Genomic DNA, 16880 nt, shown 5'->3' with positions numbered 1-16880 from the left:
AGCTGTAATCACTTTGCAGTAAGATGCTGCCACTCAGTTATCTCCTTGGGGGAAATTGGCTTCTGGTTATCTGACTTTTCTAAGATCAGCATGTAGAGAATGAATTTCTGTTCAAAATTCTTAGTCTCCATAACTTTAATTTGCAATGTATCGAATGAGTTCTGTTATATGCAACTTTTCAAATCCCTGTTATTTCACTGTTCTTGTAGTCTGTTTTGACATAAAATCTGGAGAATAGTAGTTTTTGTCAGTGGAAAAAAAATCCCTACTAGCAATCTTATCTCTACTGTTCATTGCAGTAATCTGAGGAATGAATTCAGTCAATTCGTCAGGGGTAGCCTAGCAAATATTAGTCGTCAAAAGTGTTTTCTAATAACATTGTTGACTAAAGGCTAGGTCAGATTCTATACATCAAAGTAAATTTGGTCTTTAGGTTATTTCATCATTTTCTAGTGATAGGAAACCTTAGAGGTCATCTAATCCAACCTGATGTTTTACAAACGAGGGAAGTGAGGGTCACAGAATGAATGAAAATGAATGTATTGAGTCCTTACTATATGTTAGAATAGACACTCTGGTAATCAGAACTTAATCACTTGGTTAAAGTCCCATGAGTATAAAGTTTCAGGATCAGCATATGAACTGAGGTCTTCTGACTCCAAATCAGGGCTTTTCCTCTCTCTGTACCACACTCCCAATGAGTTCATATCACTTATCAGCTTGATAAAGATACTACCTTCACCATGTTTCATTCCGCATAAAAAAACCTGCTGGTTGAATGTAAACCCTGTTCAATATAAAGTCCTTTAAGTAAGGGACTTTCTTTGTATCCCCAGCACCTAGGGCAGCCACTTTAACATATTAGGCATTTAATACGTTTATTGAATTAAATTGAAAATATTGCTTCCTACCCCCAAAATTAAAATTATCCCTAAGGAACATGTTCATCCCAAAATTATCAGAATTTAGGGGCTCGCAAATATAAGATTCATCTGAGGAAAATCACTGATTTAATATAAACTTTAAAATATATGCTATTTACTGTTGGCTTGAGAAATACAAGTTAAAATGCTTGAAATTGTTGAAGTGTAATCCTTTGGAAACATTTCCATTTTGTAATGGCCCATTCAATTTATGCAAAGTACTTTTTTTGATTTGAGGACCATTCATTTCAAACTTAGTCTTCCTTAAAGTTCGTTTCAAAAGAGACTAATAGATTCAGCTATTTTTATATTAACGAGGACAATTTTGTGAATGGGACATTGGAGCAAGTCGTTCTCTAACAGTGCTTCAATGACATCGTTCTATGTGGTGACCATGTCAACCATACTTTCTACCCAAAATCAGACATACTTTTCCAAATGAATTTCGTGCTCCAAAGTTAAAACTTCAGTGTTTTCTTACCAACTGCTCTTTAAAAAACTACTGTGATTAGAAATCATGCTCTTTACATTAGAAATCAGGTATTTCTTTTCAGACTTTTTTTCATCAGTGAGGTCAATCCTTTTTTTCACTATGAAATAAAACTGATGTCCCTAAATTCACTATGCAAACATAATACAAACATAGTTTCTCTTCTAAAAGAGTAGCTGTAGCCCAACAAATCTTTAAGAAATGTCTGGGTAGTGGTCATATCCATCAATTGTTGACATTCTGTCTTCATTCTTTGTGTGTGTGAGAATTTGGATCTATAGAATGGACATTTACAAGGGTATATACAGTGTTAGGCATTTGGTAGGAAAACCTAGGTTCAAGTCCCACTTCTGACACTTACTAGCTATTTGACCATGGGCAAGTGGTTTTTAAGACTCAGTTTCCTCATCTTAAAAATGGCTATAATTATCTATAGCGCCTATCTCACAGGGTTATTGTGGGATGCAAATAAAATAATGTATATGAGGTCTTGTATAAATTTCAGATATTATAAACTTTAGTATTTAGTAAAATGACAGACCAAGTATGTTTTTCGTTTCTCTTTTGCTACAAGTAACAACTGATAACTTGTCTATTTGTTTCTACAAATGTTAGTCCTGGAATTCTTTCTCCTATAAAGTTTGATGTAGGAAGAAAACTCACTAACAGGAACTTCTCAATGTTAATAATTTTTATTAGAATATTTTCTGGTGATATTTCAGGTACCCAATGAAATTCCTTCTTTCCTAACCAAAAACACATACAAGATCACAGTTCTGTTCATTTTAAATAATAAGAAAATATAAATTGCAGAAACTTCAGTTTGGAAAAGTATATTGGTATAAACCCTTTCATTTACAGATGAGGAAACATAAGGCTGGAGAGTTTAAATGACTTGCCCAGGGTCACAAAGTATCTTTCTTTGGTAAATTCAGTCTTGTAAAATATGTGTAACTTCAAGTATTTCACAATGGATGCTTATGGTATATGGACTTAATCTGTTTCTTACTCCCTTAGGAGACGTTGATCATTAGGTAGGTAGGTAGGTAGGGTTCTTCAAATTTTTTTTAACCCATGGATGTTTCGGAGGTTTTTAAGTGATTTAAAAATTATTGGTTTATATTTTGAATATTGGTCTGTCTGCTTACATGAAGAATAATTTAAATTTTTTCAAAGAATTAAATATTTGCTTCTCATAAAATATAGTTTCATCATAAACTTTATTAATGTGTAGATTATAGGACCTTTCACTCCCTACCTCCCTCAAAAAGTTAACCCTTTTCCCCAAAAGAGGGTTGAGATGAAGAGCCTTCATCCTTTAAATCTGTATCCATACTAGCCGTAAGTTCATTGATGACAGGGACCAGTTATTTAAACTTGTTTTTATTATTCACAGAATCCATCATAGTGCTATGCAAGCAGTAGGCATCTAATAAATGCTTTATTATACCTGTATTATATCCATAAACTATGAGGTATAGTTCATCCATTGTCTGGAGACAGTGTTGTTTAGTGGATAGAAAGCTGACCTCAGAGTCAGCAAAACCTGGGTTCAAATCCAACCTCTCACACATACTGTTCATATGACCCTGGACAAGTTATTTATGCTCTCAGTGTCCCAAGCAACTTTCTAAGGCTATAAGACGCAGAGTTGATACCAGTCTGCATTGGTGGAAGGAGTTCTTCACCAGGAGCCCCCTATATTGATGAAATCACAGGTCCAGCTTTTTTTTAAAGCTATTCTTTTTTTGTGGGCCAGAAAAGGGTTAGGTCCCAAATGACCAATGGATGTTTCTGACACTGTGGACATTGGTATGGTAGAAAACATGCTGGAACTAAGTGTTGGATGAGAGCATATTTGCCAAGAAATATTTATTTTAATACAAGTTTATAGACATAGGGCAATTAAAAGATTTTGTTGGATGTGAATGTATAGTCTTCCAGAGTCCAAGTTTAACAGCAGTATTAACAAATATCTGTGTGGCCAAGCCTCTTGTGTATTAAATCTGGTGTAATGTACTGAGGCCAAAGAACTAGGTTCTCCAAATCTAAATATTTTAAGAAGGAAATTTAGTTCTTTGGAATATAATGTTTATAGACTGTAAAAAAGCTACCTGTAGAAACTTTATGAAACTTTGACAATGAAAATAATAAAATGAATCCTAACAAAAAACTCACTGTTCTCACCAGATGGTTTTGGTGGAAGTGAGCACAGTAAAGGAAAGGGATGTAAACTAAGCTTTAAATGCTGAAGGATCAATTACTTCTTCTAGTCTGTCAGTAAATCCAGCAGATGGATTGATGTAAATTCCATCTGCACAATGTGACCAAAGAACCCCCCCAAAAAAATTGGTTTTGGACATATAAGTGTCAGACAGTGTGAAAATTTACTGCCCTGTCCAAACATATAGGGTTCTCTCCATGGCACACTCCCCCACGTCCTCCACCTTGTTTTTATCAGTCACTAGGTGAGTTCACAACCTCATATGGACAAACAGGTCTCCATGAGTAAATATAAAGTTAATGATCAGTAGACAATGTGTTCATTAATTTTAGTCATTAGTCCCTTGAGTGCCTTGGGATAAACAGACTCAAACTAAATATGGAACAACTCGACCTGACTACATGGATTAATGTTGTCTATCTTGCTGGTGTTATACAAATACTTTTCATATGTCTTATATTCTTTTCACTTGAAGAAACAAAACTTTCTTGAAATAAGAAGGAAGGACATCCAAAGGAAGAGTGGACACCTACCCATTACAACCCAAAGCATATGTCAATACTGACTGTAAAATAATCCCTGGGAGCTATTGCTCATGTGATTTGGGGTCATTGCTATCTTTTGTTTTTAAATGAAGGCAGCATGCTATAGTGTCTAGTGAGCCATCCTTGAAGTCAGGAAGACCTGGGTTCAAATTTTGCCGCTGAAACATACTGGCTCTGTGATCCTAGGTGACTCACTTAAACTCTGGCATTATAAATTGCAGAGAAAGTGCCAACCTCCATTGGCAGAGGAAGTTTCTTCACCCAGAAATTCTTAATACCAGTGAAATCATGGGTATAAATCCCATCCCAAATGTAATTACTGGATCATAATACCTGCCTCTATTGGTTTCATATCATATGCTTGCATCATTTTAATCTTGTGACCATATGACAAATCTCTATGTCTTCCCTCCATATTCTCACCTTCATTCTCTATGAGCTTCATTTTCATTTGACCCCTTGAGACTTATTAAACAGCTCCCAGAATGTTTGTTAATAGACTACTAAGTGTATCTAAACTCACCTCTGAGCCCAAAATAACCTAGGCTACCCTCCCAAACTTTCCCATTTCATCTGTGGCTTCACAAGTTAGCTGAAATATCTTTGACTGCAGAGAATAAATGCACAGGAGTGGGCCGGACCTGTTATCACTGATACAACCCTGATGTCTAAGTTTCAACTAAGTATAGGTCCTTCAGAAAGGAAGGTCAGGCATATTCCCATGACACTAGGCAACAGGCAGAGGGTCAAGCCACAGCTGCTTTTTCTCCCAGCTACCAAAGCCCAGCAGACAGATCATTTAGCTTTCCAAAGAATTCCAAATCCTGAACCCCTCTTGAGTTTTTGCTGTCACTCAATAGTGGAGGTCAGTGTAGTGAATTATGCTACCAATAGGAGTGAACAGAATAGAACTTTTGGATCGTGCTTTCTTTGGGATCTAGTCTCTGACCATAAACTTAAGTATCACAATAAAAGAAGACTAGACAATGGGTTTACCATAGTTATTACTGTCATTACAATTATCAGTAATGACACTGGTATTACTGATACTTGATAATCAACCAGTAATAATGAAGTCAGGTCCTATGTTTACATTGAAGGTCAGGGTCAATAGCTTTACAAATAGATTCTAATTAGAACTTTTTTTAAAAGGCCCAGCTCTGTCACTTAGTGACATTGATGAATCACTTTATTTCTCTGATTCTTAGTTCCCCATCTATAAAAAGAGAATGATGACATTTCTACTAACACACTTCATAAGATTGTTAGGAGGTTCAAAAAAGATAATGTATGTAAAGTGTTTTGCAAACCTTAAAGTGTATATAAATGTTGATGGAAAGCTAGGATATATAGCTTATATAAAGCTAGGATACATATATTTAAATTACAAAGTCTCTAAATTAAAGTAAAAATTTGTTTGCCTGCTTTCTGTTTATCTATTTTTATTTAATGCGCCTTTATAATTTCTGGTCTGATGAGTATTTAATGAAGGATGGGGAAAATGAGAGGTTAAGTAGGAAATAATAGTTTTCTTAAGTCAGACTTGAAAATTCTATATGATATTTCATGTTTGGCCCTTATTTTTTGGCATGAGAGCTTATTTGGTTACATGATAATCTCTCTTTTTGACTGGAAAACCTTTGCAAAGCCTGCTATTTTTACCTTTGAAAATGATGAAGAAAACCATTTCCAGTTCTACACACGACCATTTGCCGTGAGATTGAAATTAGCTTATGAATATGCTGAAAATGAACATGTTTTCTCTGGGAAGTTTCTTATCTTAAGAGTATGGCTACGACCTGTAGTGTTATCCAAAGACTAACTTTATTGGCTAAAAGTTCCTTGAAGCAGAGGTATGAGAAAGTAGTATTTATGTTCAGCAAATCCATATTCCCATTTCATTCCCAGGCTCTCAAATTCCATATTCAGAAGTTACCTCCAGAAGTTTACCATACTTACCTTCACGTACTGCATGTATTACAACCAATGTAGAGTACATCCACAAAATATTTTTTATACTTAATAACATCTTGACCTAGAAACAAAGTAAAATATGAAGTAAGTTAAAAGTACTCAAGTTTGTGAAGAGCTGCAAGTCATTAGGAAGTAAAGCGTGATCTTCGAGAGGCCCAATTCATAATGGGTACAGGTTTCGTGAAAATAGCATTATCTACATTTGGAGGAATTATCATTTGGCTCCCTGTCTTGACATTTTAATCATCATTTTGAATCCCACCCAAATCAGTAGTTACCAAGTATCCTTTCCTAAACCATTTCTGAGGATATATAAAAATGTGGGTCTGTGGAACAACCACAGTTGGTCAGAGAAGCTACATAGACCACAGCTTGGACAATGAACAGCTGGGTAGTAGGATCAGAGATGTGACCACAAAGCTTTTTAGAAGCAGGAAGTTGATCATGGATGAAGAAATAGGAAGAGGGGGAGGCAACAGGATGGAGATGTTGAAAAAGGGTAATTTATATCAAATGAGAGTGAAGTGGGATAGAAACTTTTCTTGGGAAAAGAAAAATTGACTCCACCCTATGTGATTCATGTCTCATGTATATGATATGAAAGCAGAGAGTAAGACTGTGGTCTAGTTTCTTATTAAAAAAAAAAGTTTAATTTCTAGATGGGCCAGATGGCCAAAACCACAAGTTGTTCCTTAACAAAAGGGATTGGTATTTGCAATAAATCTACCAGAATTGTTTCAGTAGTTCTGAGGTCTAGGGGTAGGCAAAGAAAGAAATAGGTAATGGATGGAAAATATCAATGTCAGCACTTACATTGGTGTCTACAGGTCAAAGAGCAACCTGCAGCACAATATCTGAGTTCCATATTTTTAAGGTCATGTTTTAGATGCCCACCTCCCTTGCTCCTTCCGGAGAATATTGCTAAAGTATTCAGGATAGAACGTAAGCTCCTTGCTTTCTTTTTCTTTCTGTACTCCCTGCATCTAGCACAGCGCTTTATACATAGTCGGATCCTAAGAAATGCTTATGGTATTGAACTGAATTAATATTGCCTGGTGTTCTTGAAAATAAATTTAAACCCAGTTTCATAATGGATTATGGTGCCAGGATTATGGTGGGAAACCTATGGCCTCAAGGCCACATGTTACCTTCTAGGTCCTTGGGTTTAGCCTTTTGAGTGTGTCCAAATTTTATAGAACAAATCCTTTTGTTAAAGGGATTTGTTCTGTTAAGTTTGAATTCAGCCAAAGGGACTCGCTTGAAGACCTAGAAGGTCACATTTGGCCTTGAGGCCACAGGTTCCCATCCCTTATACTTTTCCACGTATGTTTGCGTGTGTGTGTGTGTGTGTGTGTGTGTGTGTGTGTGTCTGGACTTAAGTTGCGGGGAGTGGTAAACGGTTGGTGAGGAAACTCTTTTTAGCAATCCCTAGTAATATAGTTATTCTGCAACTTCAAAGTCTCAGAGAGTTGCTTGGGGCACTAAAAATATAAATGACTTACCTAGGGTCATGCAGCCAATATGAATCAGAGGCAGGATCTGAAAGTCATTTTTAGCGTTGCGGATAATGTGCTAATTTCTCAGATTTTACTTAAAAATTTAAGATTAAATAGCACATAGTGGCTATTCCTATGGTTTTGTTGTTGTTGAGTTGCTTCAGTTGCATCTGACTCTTTGTGACCCCATTTAAGATTTTCTTGGCACAGATACTAGAATAGTTGGCATTTCCTTCTCCAGTTCATTTTACAGATGAGGAAACCGAGGCAAACAGGGCTAAGTCACTTGCCCAGCATCGCATAGCTAGGAAGTGTCTGAGGCTACATTTGAACTCGGATCTTCCTTACTTCAGGCCCAGCACCACTGTGCCACCTAGATGCCCCTTTCTATAGTACCAGTTATGGGATTGTTAGTGAATCCTGTTGAAAAACTACTATAGGGGCGGTGGGATATAGGTCAGAGATCCAGTTTGGTTTTCCGGTTCTGGTATCACCACTAATTTGACCCCTCTGGGCAGTCAGTTTCCTCATGTACAAAGTAATGGAGTTGGACTAAATATTCTCTAAGGTCTCTCTTAGGTCATATCTTTCTATCATGACTCTGGTTGTTAATGCAAAATACTCAAAATGTCCTGGATTTATTATGAGAATATTCTGGCCAGAAGATTTGTTTGGTCCATAAATTTAGTTTTGTACTTTAGGCAAACAAATGTTAGTTGAAGGAATGAATGAACATAATTTAAATACTCTTGGGAAATAGGAAATCCAGTCCAACCTTGCGTAACCTTTAAACAGGAGGTTTCTTTAAAGAAGAAACCAAAAACTAGAACCTATATCTCCCTATGTTAGATTAAGAGAGAACGCTAGGTATGATCTCCCTCAAGCTTATCTGGGAGAGCTATGGTCTTACTTTTTTAGAAACTTACTGTATAACTGGTGACGAGTACTGGTCCGTCTTCAGCCAAAAGGGATTTGGAAAATTCCTACCCAAAGTTTGATGACGTGGGGAATGGTGAAGGTGTCCTTTAGGAGTCCAGTGATAACAGAGAGACAGCTAGGGTATCACACTGGATCTCACACAATGTTAAACTACTTGAAAGAGGGCCTCTGAGATATAGACCCTTTAATGAGGATCCATGGGTCGAAAGGAACAAGGGTCTCCCCATATGGGAAAGTAGAAATTAATTGGCTGTGATCCCCTTGGAAGGGGAAGTCATGGCTCTACTGGAGTAATGTCAGAAAAATTCTGGGAGCAGCAGGAAATATTCCCTTGGGAAGAGATAGTGAACTTTAATTTTGAAAGCAGGAAGTGCATTAGGAGTAGGATAAGTTTATAGTTACCCTATCTACAAATAACATCAGTGTCTCTCCCATGCTTCTCTGTATAGGGGACACAAACTCCATTTCCTGGGTGAGTGGTCTGTAAGCACGCAAAAGTCACTGGTTTGAAGACAAAGGGGAGATGCCTGTTCTGACACCTAGCATTGCTAGAGCTGAGCATTTGGAGGGATGCAGCTATTGCTACTGACCAGCTGAGGAAAGGAAATCTTGGGCTTCTCCTGCTACAAAGTAGAGAACCTCAAGAGATTCATGGATATTACCAGAGCTGTACCTTCTGAAGGACAGAGCTATAGCCAGAGGAATTCTTGGACTTACTCTACTAGAATCTAGAGGACTCTAGAGGGGAGAATTGTGGATATCCAGAATTGCTGGCTTATAGGATCATAGATTTAGAGTGAGAAGGATCTTGGAGGTCATCTAGAGATGGGAGAAAATGCCTACTTGGGGCAGCGGATGGGACAGTGTAGTGATGATGCCAGAAGAGAGAAGGCATAGCTCAGAAAACTGGGAGAAGACTCTTGATACCGCAATTGTAAGCAACAATGGGAAATACTCAATTGGGGATCCTGGGGCATTGAGGCACATACTCAGCAATTTAACTTTTCTCATTGGATCCTGTAATAACAGTAGTAATGGTGATGGCAATAGTAATAAAGATCTGCAAAGTACCTCACAAATACTATCTCATTTTTATCTGTTCAGTAGCCCTGGGATGTAGGTGCTATTATTATCTACATTTTACAGATGAAGAAAGTGAGGCAGACAGCAGTTAAGTGATCCACCCAAAGTCACCCAGCTAGCAAGCGTCTAAGGATTTGGACTTGTGTCTTCCTGATTCCAGGTCCCAGACCTGGATCAATACCTGATTTTTTTGATGGAGTAGAATAGTGGTGGCATGAAAATGCTGTATCTACCATAGCTATTTGAGTTTTTTCCAGAAAAGGGAAAATAATATATTAGAATGAGTTTTACATATGAGAAACAGCCCCATTTTAGAACCCTCTTCTCACCTCTTTTCTTCCCAGGTCCATGTCCTGAATCTACATAAAATCCCACCAACCTCAGCAGCCCAGAGTCTAGTCTTCCAAAATGTATGGAATGAATAATGCCCAAAGAGAAGAAAGAGCATCAGCCTTTACAGCTTAGTTGTGGAGGCTGGGCATTCCTAAGATTACTACACCTAGAATCAAAGGACGTAAGTCAAATCCTTACTCTGCCACTTACTTCATGTGCATGTTTCAGCAAGTCCTATAACCTCTCCAGGCCTCATTTTCCTCAACTGTAAAATGAGGGTATAGGACTAAATCCCTTCTAAGATGTCCTTCAGCTCTAAAATCTATGATCTCTCTATCTCTGTCTCTCTGTCTCTGTCTGTCTGTTTCTGTCCCTCTCTCTTCTTTGGTCTCTTGACTGATCTGCTCCTGAATCTTCGTAATCCCTTATCATCATGTCTATTTTGTGTTCTAGAGATTATAATGAGTTTTTAAAGAAACAGCCCTTTCTTGTTTATAGAAGTGCCTCTACTCTCGTATTCCTTTCATTTCCATTTTGAAAAATAAATAAAGTTCAACCTAAGGAAAAATGCAAGGAGATGTTCTGGGGGCGGGGGATCTTACATCAGTTTGGGGAGTCAATCCCTGATAAGTGTAAGTATGCTAGAGGAAGCACTTTTTCAGATGGGGTTTTCTTGCTGAGAAACAGCCAAAGTTTGTGTTCCTCCTTAGTCCTTCTTCATAATTGAAGCATTTAAAAAGACATTGGCCTAAGATAAGATAAAACTCCTATAATTTCAGGTCTTTGGAGTTTTTCTTTCATATTCCTATTTAACTTCATTAATTTTTAAAAATGCAACAGTTCAACAGTAGGATAAACCATATGAAAGAAAATTTAATAGTAAAATAACAAAAAAATAATTGAAATATAAATGAAGATTTGGAGAGAAAAATCTGAGGATAAAGGTTAGCAGGGGTGGGGGGAGAGTGTGGTAGGGAGGTGGAATAGAGGAAGAACTTGCCTTCCCAAGCTAAGAAATGCATCAGAAACCCTTTTTTTCAGACTGAAGACAGATTATATTTAAGATTGGTCCACAGAGAGTTTTTTTTAAGTGTCTATGACATGAGAATCACTCATTGGCACTTGCCCTGTTAGATGTTCCCAAGCTGGCCAAATCATTCCATTTCATCAAACCAAACTGGTCCAAAAAATTGGGGAAAAAATCAGGTGCAGAGGTGAAATGATTAGTATTGTTTAGGACCTTTGTGGAGGAGGAAAGACTGAGAGCACAACTAAATGACCTGTCAATTCAGTTAAAATGATTAATTCAGTAGAGGACATAAACTGATCTCCACAATTCGTATGACAATTACTGACCTAATGCTCCTTGGGACTATGTGTGACCAGCTTTGGAGACAATTTTTCCTTTCTACTGCCTTTTCTGTGAGTTTCAGTGTCAAGAACCTCCTAAACTCTCTTTTTCTTATTGTCTCCCCTCCCCCAATTCTTATGCTCTTGCTCATCATCTGGAATTTAGTATAACTTCAGGTGGTGACAAGAGAGGCTCCATAGAAAGGACTTGGTAGATAGGAACTGAGTCTTATTTTGGGCCAACTGTTAAGTGGAAGGTGAAGGGTAAAGAAGTCACCAGAAGTCAACCTTTGGCTAGTCTTTTATGATGGCTGGGAAATTATATAGAGTAAGATCAATAGAATCTCAAACCTATATCCCCAGAAGAATGGGAAAAAGATGCATGCCTGTAAGGACCACACAGGATTCCTATAACTAGAGCCAGGTCTAGGTGGGCAGCTGCCTAGGCTGCTATTTTGAGGGCAGAGGGGAGAAAAGGGAGACACAAAGGTCATTTTTATTATTACTTTTTAATAAATATTCCAGTGTATCTGGCATCTGATCAATGCAGATATTCCCTCCAATGTGTATGCATATATGCGTGTTATAAATATATCTATTTTTATGCCAGAAAATTCTGCTCTCCATGACCAATAGCAGAGCTGTCCAACCTTAGGTTTTTGTTGAAACAATAGACAATATATTTTGATATGCCATTTTAGTGAGAGCTCTGCAGTAGCTCGGCTTCCTTTACTAAAGAATTTATGTAAATTTCTGTGCTTGTAAGTGGGCCACATACATCGCACTGCAGGCCACCAATGGGCCCCAGTTTGGACAGCCCAGACCTATAGGTTTCCTTCTGTAATAAGTAAAATTGTGTATGTTTGCATGAAGGCTTCAAAGGCTATGGTGAAAAACAGTACAGGGAGTACAATTTTCAGACCACCCCTTGGATGTATAAATGCCTTTCCATAAGGGTGTAGCCAGGGGTGGGAAACCTACAGTCTCAATGCCACATGTGGCCCCCTAGGTGTTCAAGTGTGACCCACAGAACAATGGGGATTTGTTCTATGAGGTTTAGACTCAGTCAAAGGGCCACACCTGAGGACCTAGAGGACCACATGTGGTCTTGAAGCTGCAGGTTCCTCACCCCTGGTGTAGGTAATACCTGCATGGCCTCCCCCTTAAGGAAAATGATCCAGGGCTCCATCAAGCACTCTCCCCTCTCCCAGAAGTCCCAGGTAAGCACGGAGCAAATTAAAATCAGAGACAAAGGCTTTTTTTTCCTTGTAACTTACTGAAACATTGGACTTCAAGTCAGAACTCCTACCTTCAAATTAAAATTCTGACCCTTACTAGTTGTGTGACTATGGGCAAGTCACCTGGCTTCTCAAAACCTCAGTTTCCTCATTAATAAAACAGAGAAAGTAGTACTAGTGATATTGACATCCCAGGCTTATTGGGACTTTATAAATGTTAGGAATGATTAGTGACTCTGGAATACAAGTTGCCGCCTGATATTCTTCAGCTATAAAACAGAAAAGATACCTCTCAGACTACAATAGAAGTATCTTCTCACTGGAGGAGACAGTGTGACAAGGAGAGGAGCTTTAGGATGTGACCATGAAACCACTTTCTGAGAAGAATCACCCAAGAGGGGTATCTCCAACCCACTAGTGTATTCATGGGGTCCAAAGGAGATTTGTCTTTTTTGTAATTGTTTAGTGTTAACTTGTCCCTCACCTTGAAAGGAATATGGAAATGCCAGGAGTCACATAAAAGATTATTACTGTCCTTAGATTCCAAGAGATGACCAAGAGCAAGATATCCTCTGGGCTCTGTTTGTTCTGAGGACACTCCTGGTATGGAACATTAATCAACCAATCGGCATTTATTAAGCACCTGTTGATCTTGTACTAGGGACTAAAGATACAAGTAAAAAAAAAGGGACAGTCCTTATCTTCAAGGTTCTTACTTTCCACTAGAATATAAGCTTAGGTCCTAATGGGCAAGCCCCCTTCCCCAGAATTCTAGGGGTGGGGGGGAAATGATTTTAAAATCTCATCTTGCCATCTTTCAAATTCATACATCTTTTAAGGACCAATCTGTCCAATTTTTATAGAGTTTTTAGGAAAGTTATCTTTTCAGCAGTACTCTCAGAACTTACTAAGATGGTGAAACATTCAAAAATACTTATTAGATATTTAACTCTTATATTGTTTATAAATAAAAGCAAGTACTATTTATTATATTTCATACTGTCCATACTCTTATAAATATTACAAATAAAATAAACATTTTATATTCATTTATTTATACACACATCACAAGGTATTTTTAAAAAAGATAATTGACCAATGCATTAAACAGAAATCACTTGCATCTACCAGTAAAATGCAGCCTCTTCTGGCACATTTGGTGATAACAGCTTAGCAGTGTCCAGAAAACACTGGACTTAAAAATGAAAAAATAATTTATCCAGTCCAGACTCTAAGAGGAAACTGGCAGAATGCACTACCCAAAGTGGAATCTGGCCAAGACATTTATCTCTACTTCCCCTTGTTCTGCTTCCAAACCAGAGAAAGAGTGCAGGCCTTGTATTTTCTGGTGTGGTACAGTCCGATGCAACAATCAGCATGTTTTCTCCAACCAGAGCAAGTAAGCCCTAACAATACATATTTGTCAGTCTTAACCATTTCCTCTAGGTGGGTGGTGAAGTAATGGCCTCCTACAGGCCTTCATTCATTATTTTCCTCAAAAGAAGCGAGTGTCTGTGAAACTATGCTTTGAAACAGAAAAATATTCCACTTTAAATATAATTTCTAGAGATATGCTCTGTGCACAATTGAAAACATTAGGTTTAAATCTGACTCCGAAAGTTTTCTTGGGTTAAATGACTGTGGGAGAGGGAGTGTGTTGACCTTGTGTTCTCTGTATATCACTGGTGATCAATTAGTGTCCAATCATTAACTATGAGGGATTAAGGAAAATCATGTGAGAAGGGAAGGAACAATAGGTACCTGAGAGAGGTACACTTTCATATCATTTGGTATTTATTCCTGTTTATGAGTACAAGAGTCATTTAAGAACTAGCTTAAACCTGTAAATGCCCATAGAACCGGTGGCAATCTTTTAAACTTTATTTAACAAACCAGAAACCCTGCTTATCAACTATTTTTAAAGATTTTTTTTAGATACTTGGAAAAACAAACCTTAGCCCATATAAAAACCCCTCTAGGTCAGAGAACCTCCATTCTTAGTTACTTCATCTACATGCTACCTGCTTCACAAAACTTTTTTTTGCTTTGTAAACTGTTATCGCATGATATAAATAAGTAATTATTGTCATTGTGCTATATAAATGTGAGCTGTTATTCGCTGTACCTACTTCAGACTTAGAGTTTGAGGACATTCTGCTGAGGGAAGTAATTTAGCCCTATGGAGCCCACCAGTATCCTTCTATTGGGCCAGGGGAAATTTTCACAGAGAAGTATAAAATATCATAAAATGTTCCTTTCTCCTTTTCCAAAGGAACTGAATCCAAAGCAGAGGAATAAAAGTTGGATCTTTTAAGGCCTTATTCATTATTTTTGCTACACTCCCAAGTCTAGGAACAGTATTTAGCTTGGAAAAGTGCTTATATTAGATTGCCTTCATGATTATGTTTTAAGTCCACTGATTCCTGTTTTAGAACAAATTTAAATCAATATTTTCATGATAGGCTTTGCTGACAGTTGCCAAAGGGGTGGCTTGGGAGGTTAGACTCAAAATCTTGAATGTGACTGCTTTAGAATCATGGGAATTACTGTTGGAAGGGCCCTTAAAGATCATCTAATCCAACCTCATTTTAAAGATAAGCTACCTGAGGTCCAGAGAAGTTGTGCCATTTCACCAAAGTCACACAGCCAAGCTAATGTCAGAACCATGGCGGAGCTAGGCTGCTAAACTCATCTTCTAGTTGCAAATTCTATACTCTTTCCACTACCCTTCACTGCTTCAAGATGAATAACTCGTATTTATATCACCCATTAAGATTTTCAAAAATGCTTTCCTCACTTTTTGATGTTGTTTAGTCATGTCAGACTTTCTGTGACCCCATTTGGGGTTTTCTTGGCAGAGATACTGAAATAGTTTGTCATTTCCTTCTCCACCTCATTTGACAGATGAAGAAACTGAGGCAAACTTGTTAAAATGACTTGCCCAGGGTCATACAGCTAGTAAGTGTCCGAGGATAGATTTGAACTCAGGTCTTCCTGACTTCAGGTCAGGAATTGGATCTACCATGTCACCTATCTCTCCTCACAGCAACCCTTTAAAGTACAGACTGCAAGTATTCATTATACATATTTTACAGTTCAGGATCATGGAGATTAACTAGTTTACCCAGAATCTCATACCTAGTATTTGAGGAAGGATTATAACTCAGGGCTCCTGACTCCACAGAAAATTCTATCAATTGAATAAGTTTTGCCAGGATTCTCTCAGAGAGAAGTATGTCCTTAGACCCTCTGAATAGTAAACAGAATAAACTTCATTTGACTGCACTTTCTTCAAGGCCAAAAATCCTCCTTTAATCATTAGCACCACTATAAAACCTGTATATGAATTTCTAGGTTGATTTATATTAGAGCACTTAACATTACTCATTCTCCTCCTCCAAAACATTGTATTTTACAATGTCTCCCTACTTCTCTTAGATGACCCACTCCTCAAAAAAGAAAAAAAATAAATAAAAGAACCATCAACAAATACTTCTTTAGTGTAGTCCCTTTTAACAGCATCTGGATGCAAGGCAGTGAGTGTCTGAACATGCCACACCTGTCTGACTGCTGTTTGTACTTGATTCACACCCACTCTTGGGGTCTCCTCACCTCCCTCCACCCCTCAACCCTCCTTCCAAATATGTTCATTGGCCTGCAGCATACTGGAGCTCCATAGAAAACATATGTCTGTGGAGGAGGAGGAGAAGGAGGAGTTATGAGCTGGGTTGGCAATACCGTGGAGCTGGCTGCGACTGACAGCCCCAGCCTAACTCCAAAACCCCAGACAAACCCAAACGGCCTAGCAACTTTCTCCCGGTCCAGCTTTACAACACATGTTCAGAAAGCAACATGAAACTTAAAAAGAGAAGCTCCAATATGTCTCTGGCACATCTCTGGATGTGACAGACTCAGTCCACGTGGCGGCGGGTAAAGCCCAGAGATGGGAGGGAGGCCAGGTCGGCTCCCTCTCCTGGGCTTGGGTAAGAGCGTGCCCGGCTGGCTGGGCGGCTGGGTAAGGAGTGAGCCAGCCAGCACTCTCAGTAATAGCTGCCTGCCTTTGTCCTTGGAGCGGGGCCACCTCCTAATGAAGATCAGTTACCTCCTCCCCCACCCACTGTGGAGCTCTCTGCCCGGGACCGCTTTGTGAAAGCAGATAGAGAAACTCTTAAAATAAGACGTGGCTCCCAAACCAAACTGTTCAGTGTGCCGGCATTTATGAAACACCCCAGTGGTTGTCCCGCAAGGTACTGCTAGCTTCCTCGCCTCCGAAGTCTTTGACTTG

At 38.4% G+C, this 16880-nt stretch overlaps 1 protein-coding gene across 2 annotated transcripts in view; it reads right to left on the bottom strand.

Annotated features, from left to right (window-relative positions):
• The window catches only part of VCAN (versican), a 135034-nt gene that overhangs the window by 115027 nt on the left and 3127 nt on the right, over nt 1–16880 (bottom strand). For both annotated transcript variants that reach the window (XM_036765059.1, XM_036765057.1), the window contains exon 2: nt 6142–6217. In XM_036765059.1, coding sequence (XP_036620954.1) covers nt 6142–6211 — 70 coding nt within the window. In that variant the 5' untranslated portion in view covers nt 6212–6217. The remainder of the gene's footprint in view (nt 1–6141; nt 6218–16880) is intronic.

The sequence above is a fragment of the Trichosurus vulpecula genome, chromosome 1 (assembly GCF_011100635.1).
Source record: "Trichosurus vulpecula isolate mTriVul1 chromosome 1, mTriVul1.pri, whole genome shotgun sequence".
In the NCBI taxonomy this organism is placed as follows: Eukaryota; Metazoa; Chordata; class Mammalia; order Diprotodontia; family Phalangeridae; genus Trichosurus; species Trichosurus vulpecula.
This window is presented reverse-complemented; position numbering and strand designations above follow the sequence as displayed.